The sequence below is a fragment of the Syngnathus typhle genome, linkage group LG16, assembly GCF_033458585.1.
Source record: "Syngnathus typhle isolate RoL2023-S1 ecotype Sweden linkage group LG16, RoL_Styp_1.0, whole genome shotgun sequence".
In the NCBI taxonomy this organism is placed as follows: Eukaryota; Metazoa; Chordata; class Actinopteri; order Syngnathiformes; family Syngnathidae; genus Syngnathus; species Syngnathus typhle.
Genome location: NC_083753.1, coordinates 916,940 through 927,339, shown reverse-complemented (window position 1 = coordinate 927,339; position 10,400 = coordinate 916,940). Strand labels below are relative to the sequence as shown.

The 10,400-nt window shown below is 38.3% G+C and overlaps 2 protein-coding genes across 51 annotated transcripts in view; both read left to right on the top strand.

The window, feature by feature from the left end:
* Positions 1-140: 140 nt before the first annotated feature.
* On the top strand, positions 141-3,754 carry LOC133169459 (cell cycle control protein 50A-like). The gene is made up of 7 exons (XM_061301689.1): positions 141-615; positions 1,314-1,433; positions 1,689-1,796; positions 1,869-1,956; positions 2,025-2,168; positions 2,260-2,469; positions 2,624-3,754. Exons 1-7 carry the CDS (start codon positions 367-369, stop codon positions 2,815-2,817), a joined length of 1,113 nt encoding a protein of 370 aa, XP_061157673.1. The 5' UTR covers positions 141-366; the 3' UTR covers positions 2,818-3,754.
* Positions 3,755-5,370: 1,616 nt separating this feature from the next.
* Positions 5,371-10,400, top strand: part of LOC133169750 (collagen alpha-1(XII) chain-like) — a 48,138-nt gene continuing 43,108 nt past the window's right edge. For 24 of the 50 annotated variants that reach the window (XM_061302179.1, XM_061302202.1, XM_061302193.1 and 21 more), the window contains exons 1-4: positions 5,371-5,745; positions 6,978-7,083; positions 9,904-10,020; positions 10,107-10,250. In XM_061302179.1, the coding sequence (XP_061158163.1) occupies positions 7,014-7,083; positions 9,904-10,020; positions 10,107-10,250 (331 nt within the window). In that variant the 5' untranslated portion in view covers positions 5,371-5,745; positions 6,978-7,013. The remainder of the gene's footprint in view (positions 5,746-6,977; positions 7,084-9,903; positions 10,021-10,106; positions 10,251-10,400) is intronic. The other 26 variants (XM_061302228.1, XM_061302227.1, XM_061302225.1 and 23 more) reach the window with 3 other exon arrangements.

The window sequence follows — 10,400 nt, the reverse complement described above, 5'->3', positions numbered from 1 at the left end:
GAGAGAGAGAGAGAGAGAGAGAGAGAGAGAGAGAGAGAGAGAGAGAGAGAGAGAGAGAGAAAAGTCAACACTATGTAAATACTGCAGCCAATAAAAATGAAATGTACTTTCCTGTCACTGACAGCGTCAGTGGGCGTTCATTTGTGACGTCACATTACGCGTCAAAGCCTATTACTTCCTGTTTCTTGGTGTAAGATGGAACCATTACAACCAAAAGAACCGATGCAATTCTGATCAACTGTTTCGATTTCTAATCGAGATTTTTTAGGTTACCTTAAAGTTACGTGTCTTGTTTTTCTTGTGGATCAGAACGGTGAGTGAGCGGCTGTCCACAACAGTATTATTTACTCAGAGCGGATTGCAACCATGATGGCGTCGAGCTACAACGCTAAGGAAGAGGACGGCCATCACTCAGGCCCCTCTAATCATGGTGGCGCTGGGGCAGTTAAAAGCAAGAAACCGGACAATACTGCATTTAAACAACAAAGACTACCTGCTTGGCAGCCCATTTTGACAGCTGGAACTGTCCTCCCAGCTTTCTTCGTCATCGGTCTCATCTTCATCCCTATTGGCATCGGCCTGTATGTTACGTCAAACAACATCAAGGAGTTTGAGGTTGGTCCAGCTTTTCTTACAAGCTTCTTCTGGTCATCTTGCGACGTCCAGGCAGCTGCAGCGTCATTTAACCACAATGTCATCGCAATCGGCCACGTAAGGCCAACAGAAAAGATCCTAAATACCGAGCATATGGCATGCTACTTTCGTTAGCTCGTTCGGTTGACACTACAACATACAGTACAGAAAATGTCAACAACAAATTGATGTTGTGGTTCATTGTCAGAAAAAAAGCAGCAATTATGTCTTGTGCTTAATTAGATTCATGAATTCATCTTTGTAAACCAGCTCAAGCTGTTCTATTTGTTTCCAGTTACATGCTTATAAAAGGTTAACAGTAGTAGTTAATGTCTTACTAAAGGAGCAGCCACATTGTTTAATGAAAGCCTGAGTATAAACAATCATACACGTACCGATACAAATCAGAATTTTAAATATGCAGCTTTACATGCTCAGCAGGGTTGAGACTGACAATTTTCAAGCAGCTCAGTCTACACCAACTTCTTAAGTTAGTTTTAAGAGTATGTGACTTATTTGCACATTTCCTTTTTTGTTTTAGGATAGAGCAAAGCCATGTATGCTGATTCAGAGATGTCTTAATTGGTGTATCATACATCGTTTGGAGTCAAATTGAATCATATAGCATACAATCAATATAATTATTTGAATTTACTAGATGCTATGATTTTCATTTTCAGATTGATTACACCGGTGTGGACGTGTCAAGCCCATGCTATAACTGTGCAAAAAACTACAGCTGGGACAATCCGGCACCTTGCTTTTGCTCTGTGAATTTCACTTTGGAGCAGCCATTTGAGGTGTGTCCTACCTACCCGTACTCCTCATGCACTCTGCATACACTCACTGAATAATAAATACACGTTTCAGTGCAATATTGATAGTATTGCTTGGTGAGGGACATTAAGTGCGGGGTGGACATAAAATCTCCATTAGCATCCAATTTTAGCTCAAGTAACGATTGATTCCTCAAATGTTAGTGCAGGGGAGAAGTGACCAGAATCTACCTTTTAATCTTCACATTCAATAACAGTTTGTTTTTCCCCCCTTTCCAGAGCAACGTCTTTATGTACTATGGCTTATCAAACTTCTATCAGAATCACAGACGCTATGTGAAATCCAGGGATGACAGCCAACTGAATGGGGATCGTTCTGCTTTGACGGTATGGCTTTAAAGATGTTCCATTCCATTCTGCAGAGATGTTTATCAAATAATAAAATTGATTGCCTCATAGAATCCTAGCAAGGAATGTGAGCCTTACCGTACCAGCGAAGGCCAGCCCATTGCTCCTTGCGGGGCCATAGCCAACAGCCTCTTCAATGGTAAAAGCAAAGGAGCAGTATGCCCGCAACACATACTCTAAAAACAATCGATGTGTTTTCTTTTGCAGACACTTTGGTTCTGTATCATATTGATTCCAATGGCACCAGAATTAGAATCCCCCTGGTAAAGAAAGGCATTGCTTGGTGGACAGACAAGCATGTGAAGTTTAGGAATCCTGGTGGGATTGCTAATCTTACCAATGCTTTTCAAGGTAATTCTATCAAGTATGGCATGAAAAGTCAAGGGTTTTTCTCCGCTCTCAATTGCTACAGGCGTACTATTTTGGTCGTTTAATTTCTCAGGTACTAACAAGCCGGTGAACTGGAGAAAGCCAGTGTTTGAGTTGGACCCGGATGACCGTGATAACAACGGCTTCATCAATGAGGACTTCATTGTGTGGATGCGCACAGCCGCCTTACCCACTTTCCGCAAGCTCTACAGGATCATCCAGAAGAAGTCGAGCGCAACCCCAACGCTAGCTAGCGGCAGATACACCTTGGACATCACCTACAGTATCCTTTTGTAGTCTGATCAGCACAGTTGCAAACATTAGCCAGTTTGCGTGTTGTAAGGTGGGTTAATATTATATACTGCTGTGGGCCAAGTTTTCTTTTAATCTATTTTCCAAAAATCTCCAGTCACATTTCCTTCATGCTGTATAATCAGATTACCCCGTCCTGAGCTTTGACGGTCGCAAGCGAATGATCTTGAGCACCATCTCCTGGATGGGAGGGAAGAACCCATTCCTGGGCATCGCCTACATCACCGTGGGCTCCATTTGCTTCTCCCTGGGTGTGGTTCTGCTCATCATCCACCATAAATATGACTCACGCAACAGTAGCGCAGATATTCAGAATTAGATCCCGCCTGGCGAGCGTCCATTGTGGACTGCTTGACGGTTTTCAGCGCCAATACACTGGTCATCTATAAACGTATGTTTGTGCAAGAGCAGTCCCATATTGTCTTTATCAAAAGCTGTGTTTGGAAATAACAGTACAATGCCAGAGTCTTGACTGCTTCAAGTTGGCTGCTGCAAATGTCATTTTGTGTTTTTATTTTTTTTAAAAAAATGTGCTATTTATGTATATATCAAAGTATGTGTTGTATCTTAGCACAGCTTTGCGAATGGCTTAATTATTGAAGGGCATGTCAATTATATGTCAGCTTTTGTCCATGTCATGTATGACAAAATATCCTGCTGATGAATGTACTATTACATTATATTGACCTCATACCTCTAGGTTTAAGATGTTCAAAATGAGGAAATAAACTTCTAATTTTCTTGGTTTGAGGTGTTCAAAATGAGAAAAACCTTTTCTGGTGCATCATCAAACTTGGTAAACATTAATGTTAGTAAGAAGTATGCCCTCATCATGACCAATTACAAATAATCTCAGCTCGCTTTCCACTTTTGATAAATGTACAAAAACTGAATCTGATTATTTATGCATGCAACAAACTTACACCATTGTTAAATGACTCGAGTTTTCTGTGTGGTTGATAAGTGGTAAGGGTTGTTCTGTTAAATTACATTGCACAATTATATCAGTGTTGACCAAATGATTTGCACTAAACCTTTATTTTGTCCAAAGTTCGGCTTAGTTAGGCTCCAGCTCATCATGAATAAGATTAAATGGTAAAAAAAGAATAGCGGTGCGACCCGACCTCACGCTCACACCTTTCAGAATTTCCACCCGTTTTAGTACACTTTTGTCAAAATGTGGAGTCTTCTGTGAAATTGAAATGAGCTGGCTTTTACAAGGTTAACAGATTCCAATTAAAGAATTTGTCAATGTCTGGGGTTTTGCATTTTATTTCTACATTCCACTATTTCATTTATTCACAAGTGCGGTTGGTGCAGGATCAAGATAGACAATTTTGTTTTCAAATGGGAATAAAATCACTAGGGGGAAACCTGTAATCCTGACTAGATGAATGATAGTCACTCAGCTATTATTGAGTATACTGTACTTGGTTTGTAGACTGCTCATAAATATTTACCACACATGGTAATTTCGGGAGTTATATTGTTTATAATTGTTTTGCATCTTGAAGAAATTCTTTCGTATTGGGGGTTTGCTGTAAATCTATTGTCTTTGTAATAACAGCAATTGGCCAGCAGATGTCCCTATTTTGCATATATTGGAAACTTTGTTGGAAACTTCTGCGCTGTCAAACAGTTACTGAGCCATTGCAACCAATCCAGTCGTTAAAGTTAACTCAAAATTAGGTAGCCTAGTTAAAAACAGTACGTATTGGGAAATGAGTCATAGTAGGCTACCCAATGGGCTTGCTATGAGAGAGGTCACTGCAAGGATGACTTTTGTTTACAACACTTCTCATAAAACAAAAGCACTATATGCAATGAATGTGTCCCTTTATCAATTTCTCCGGCTTCCTCCGTAAAAGCATGGATGCGTTAGGTGAAAAGTCTTAATTGCCAAAAAGTGTGAATACAAATGTGCTTGTGTGTTCCCTGTGGATTTCCAAAACGTGCTGTACCATGTTATAAAAGGCCATCATCACCATCAAGTCTTCCAAAGCTTTGAAGGCACCTTCAAGTTACAGACAAGGGTACAGTGCAAACTCTTTCTACATTTTTGAAATATTTTCCTCTAAATTTGGGTGGTGCGAGTTAATAGTTAATAACACTGGCGAGTATGTGTTTTATGTTGAACCAGCTTTCACTCTTTAATCCTGTTTGAACAGGATGGCAGTACTTATTCATCAGAAGGGTGGATCAAATATCTGATCCGCAAAACTCCCTAAGTGAGACTTGATGGGTCATGTCTGATAAGAAGAAAAGACAAGGGAAAAAAAATACACACATTCTAAGTCCAATTTGTAACCAGAGTTGGGATCTGATGTATCAAATCAAAACACCAAATCCTCCAATCAACCCTTTGCCCAATCTTACACACAGTACACCAAAATCATTCTAGTACTCCATCTTATTCACTCTTGCCATTAAAACAACAACACACACCATCTTTCTGTATTTTATGTTCATAAAATAAAAAAAACTGTTACAATTTCATGCTAAAACTGTATTTTTGCATGTAGAAAATTCCTCCAGCATTTCTCATGCAGTTTTCAGTTTTGAGCTCCAGAGAGCACCAAAGAACAACTAGTCAGTAACACAATACGGGAACGGCGCCTGATGAAGTCCTTGAACTTTTCTTCAATAAACTGACATTTTCACAAATGTCCAAAATTCTGTGAAACCCAAATAATGAGCTCAACGCTCTTCATTTGATGACATCAGTGTTGATGCTTAAAAGCATTCTGAGCATATTAGGTTCAGGCAATGAATCACAAGGAGCCTGTCGGTTTCTTTCCCCAGAGCAAACAATTTGACTCATCACTTGATACATATCCAAATAAACTGCATTTCTTAGTTCGCACAACCCCCGCAGTGTCGTCTGGCCAAACTACTGTGAGGTCACGTTGGCGCTGGAAACTCAATAAACTGCCAGACCAATGGAATTTGAAGGAAAAAATGTAATTTCCAAGGAACCGCGTGGTCCCAGCAGGGGGACATATATCAAGTAACAGGCGGGGGAAAGTCGTCAGAGAGCAAAATTATGGTAAATTGAGAGTTGGGAACTGCCCCCCTATTAAGAAGCCGGTGGTGGAGAGAATCTTCCCACTTGGAAGGAAGTTTTTCCTCCTTGGACATCTGCTGGTGGAGCGCGCAGGAGGCAGAGAGGAAAGAAGGTGCGCACAAGGAGGCTTCACCCAAGGCACATTCGAATTCTCATCTTTCCATCTTTTGGCTTCTTCAATAGGTGAGCCGTCCTATTTTATACTTTTATTGACTTATTCGACAGTTAATTGACAGAGAGAGTCCCCCTTTTTTTTCCATTATTTTTTTTATTTGCAAATAATTTTGAATTTTTTTGACAACTCTCAATCCGTCTATCCATCAATCTAGCTATTATTTTTTTATTTGCAAATAATTTTGAAAATATTTTGACAACTCTCTATCTATTAACGTATCTATTAACATATCTATCTATCTATCTATCTATCTATCTATCTATCTATCTATCTATCTATCTATCTATCTATCTATCTATCTATCTATCTATCTATCTATCTATCTATCTATCTATCTATCTATCTATCTATCTATCTATCTATCTATCTATCTATCTATCTATCTATCTATCTATCTATCTATCTATCTATCTATCTATCTATCTATCTATCTATCTATCTATCTATCTATCTATCTATCTATCTATCTATCTATCTATCTATCTATCTATCTATCTATCTATCTATCTATCTATCTATCTATCTATCTATCTATCTATCTATCTATCTATCTATCTATCTATCTATCTATCTATCTATCTATCTATCTATCTATCTATCTATCTATCTATCTATCTATCTATCTATCTATCTATCTATCTATCTGGACAGAGCCATATTTTACGATTATCAAATATTTTGTTGATGAAAAATAGAAGAAGGGCCAGATAAGTGATTTGGCCCCTCAAAGTTAACAGTTAAATTGATTTTGAGGCAGCAAAATGTATCCTGCATGTTTATTTTGTGTACATTTCTATCCAATTTAAAAATATATATATTGTACAACAAATACTACCAGTCTATTAATTTAACGCTGATGCATCTGTGATAACCACCTAGAGGATAGTACGTAATTGAAGACTACTCCCCATCGGCGTAGATGGTGTTTTTGTTTTTTTGTCAATTTCTGGCAGCTGGGCTGCAGCTTTTAAATTCAACTGAAGACTTGCGGTGTTTTAAGTAAAGTGGTTTAAGACCTTCAAATTAATAAACGGCACATCTCATGAATATCTTAACTCTCGAGTCTTAGGCTGCATCCTTTGTGCTATTAACCTGCAGCTGACTGTGTCCATACCAAACTACTTCCATTCTTGACCGCTTTAAGCAGCTAATTAAATACATCCATAGCATGCAATATATAAACGCAACACACAGGGCGCTGTTGCCCTAGACTAACTCTAAATCCCTGGCTCTTATCCAGACCCATTGATGCCCTGCTAACCCCCAAGGTCTAAAAATGAAGAAAGGGCTGTGTCTGGCCACAGCTGCCTTGTTTGCAGCTCTGATATCCTCCATCGATGCTCAAGGTAAACCAAGCACACCCGTCAGTCACTCTGAGACACACTTTACTCTTTCTCTCTCTTTTACTCCTCCCTCTCTTCTTATCTCCAGTTGTTAGTGTTGCAAGGAGATAGATCTTTATTTGAATGTCATTGATTATATGACAATGTGTAACGGTGAAGTCAATAAAGTTGTTGTTATTCTATGTGTATGCTTGACTGCGTGACCCGCGGCTATTATTTAAATGCCGTGACCCAATATTGAATCACATTAAGGCTGCAATTCATATGATTTGTAACTATTCATAGCAAATGTTACAATATGGCAAATAGTAGCAAATCAACAGCAAAAAAAAAAATGTATTCCATTTCCAACTAGTAATTAAATGTCTTAAAACAGCAGGGCAAACACTGATGTCATCAGATTTTATTGCTTAGTGCTTCACCATTAAATATCTTTGTATGTCTGCTATTTTCCATGGTGACATTTGCTGAATCCTAATAGGACACTGGAAAAAATGATTAGACACTAGTAAAATCAGTAACGCTCAGTGGATTAAAGTCATCATATAATGTTGAAAATTAACCAGTAGTTTACAAAACATCAAGCTCGACTAACCATCACGATTTTATTTCAATTTATTAAACTGCATTGATGATAGAAATTAGATTTGACATTTATTCTGTGTAAAGTTAGATTATGAATGGTATTTTCCTGCACACGCAATGTAATTCGTTATTGGATGTGAAGTTTGACAACGAAAAGTAACTTACGACTGAAATATGTTATCAAAAAGTTCGTCAAATATGGTATGGAAAACGTTGTCATTTTTTCCTTTCTTATAAAGCTTTCTGGCAGCGTGAGTGGAGTCTAAGCTCTCTTCTCATATATCACCACTGCACGAATGGAAAGATGAAATAGGAGAATAGCAAATGAATCCTCAGACAGCAACGAGACACACAAAGAGCCTTTCTCGACTTCCTTTGCGGGCTTTTACAAAAACGCTGACTTTGCGAAATGTATGGAAAGCAAATATGCAGTAATGTTTAATGTCAGCACATGTTGCTGAATGACTTTGGCATTTTTCCCTCCCTCCATGGGAGGGTCGTTGTTCCTTCCCCTTCTCCCTGGTCTCCTTTTCTGGCAGTAGCTCAAACCAGGGTGGCTGGCTGCCTGGAGACTGAGGTTACTCAGAGAACAGTAGCCAGACTCAGAGCGGGTGTCCTTTATTAGAAACTGATGGGACAGAACGCCAACAGCCACAAGTTCCTAAAAACACACCAGAGACCACCTTTGGTCCTCAAGTGTATTTAAACTCCAGGAAAAGAAACTATATACATCAACTGAAGACTTCCCTAAACAATTTTTACTGAGCCATTTCCTGAACACACACACACACATTATTCACACCTTCATACCATTGTTGGAGCAGTGAACTCGTGGAGAATTGAGTGCCGACACGTTCCATCGGGGCTCCTTGAGTTTATAAGACAGGTTGGTGATCCTCCAATCCCAGTTTTTACCTATTTGATGACCTCCTGTTCATCATCTGCCTTTGCATTCAGTGTATACCCAAACTATGGCTTCCTTCCCCCAAATGTATTTTACAATGATATCCATGGAAAACTCTTATTAATAGCTACCATGCGGTCTCATGTAGAAACGCTCTCCTGATTTCTAAAATTGTTTGCACGTTCATTTGTTTTAAATGAGTCATATTACTCCAGTACAGATAGTTTTAATAAGTAATTCTAGTTTATTGATGATGATTTATTAACTCACTCACCGCCATATTGGCACATATCTGATATTAATAATAATTATATATATATTAATTGTTTATAAAGACAGCTAATGTGAATGCCAGATTAAATATTAAGCACTTTGAGAGGAATTTTATGCATGCAAATTTTCACAGACTCTACATACTCGTTTAATAACAGCAAACTACATTGTAGGTTTTTAGTTTGGGAATATCATTGTAAAATATATTTGTCATCTGTTTGTGTGGCCCCAACTGTACATGGAGAAGCAAGTCCATCAAAGTTGTCAAGCTGAACAACTTTCACATGTACATGATGCATGATCCGAGAATTGCCTTCTTTCCCAATATACTGTATGTCCTTTTTTTTTTAAAGTTTTTTTAGACTATGTATATATTGCACATGTAAAAAACATGTTGATGCTGTTGTGGAAAAAGTACACAAGAGTCTCATGTGACAAATTGTGTATTCTTTTTTAAAAGGTTTGCAATGGATACGTGCCAAATAAACCAAATGGAATATGTTTATATACTGTGTGTATATAAAACATATAGCGTTCAATTGCATTTAGACTTCAGTATGGCATCTTGAGTTCCATTGTATAATCAGTAACTTGCAGTTGAGTTGTGTTTTTGTCATGCTGGGATCAACTTTTGTGGTTTAAGTGGTCGTTGCATGCGTTGTGATGACTGCACTCAGCATGTTATTTGGATGGTTCACGTTCATGTTTGCACTATGGTTATGTTTGAGTCGTGCACATGTTATGTTTGCCAGTGCTTGAGTTGTTGGCCTCCGTGGTTGGACAACTCAAACAATTGCCATTTTTACTCCGAAATGGCTTCTCACACTGTTTCTGGTTGTTGTCGCATTTCTGTACTTGTCACGTGACACATGGGCATCAATGCTTTGTGTCTATTTCCCAACAACGAAAAAAAGCTCACTTCAACCGTGAAGTGTTTGTCGTTGGGATTCATGTGAATGCTTGACTAGAAATTCTATCTTATATTTGATCAAAAATATTACCATTAACATACATAACTACTATAAGGAATTGTGTTTAATACTGAATCGTCTGTTTTCCAGTGGATCCCCCCTCGGACTTGAACTTTAAAATTCTAAATGAGAACACAGTGGAAATGTCTTGGGTAAGACCCTCGACAAGAATAGAAGGCTTCAGAGTACAAATTACTTCAGAAGCCGGTGAGTAAAGACCGCCGCATACGTTGGGATCATTTAATCCGACAACACAACCTAACATTCAATTTGTATTTTTATCTCTTATGCAGATGAACCAACAAGAGATTTTGCCCTTAATGCTTATACTACGTCCACATCAATCACTAACTTGACCCCTGATTTGGACTACTCAGTGTCCATCAATTCCTATTATGAATCTGAGGAGAGTATTCCCATCTTTGGTCGACTCACAAGTAAGTGATTTTTTTTTTTGGAAAAGTGGATGCACCAACATATACCGTATTTTCCAGACTATAAGGCACACCGGACTATAAGGCGCATCATTAATGCATCATGTCAGATTTTTTATTTAAATCAAATCATTCTCTGTTTTATCTTTTTTT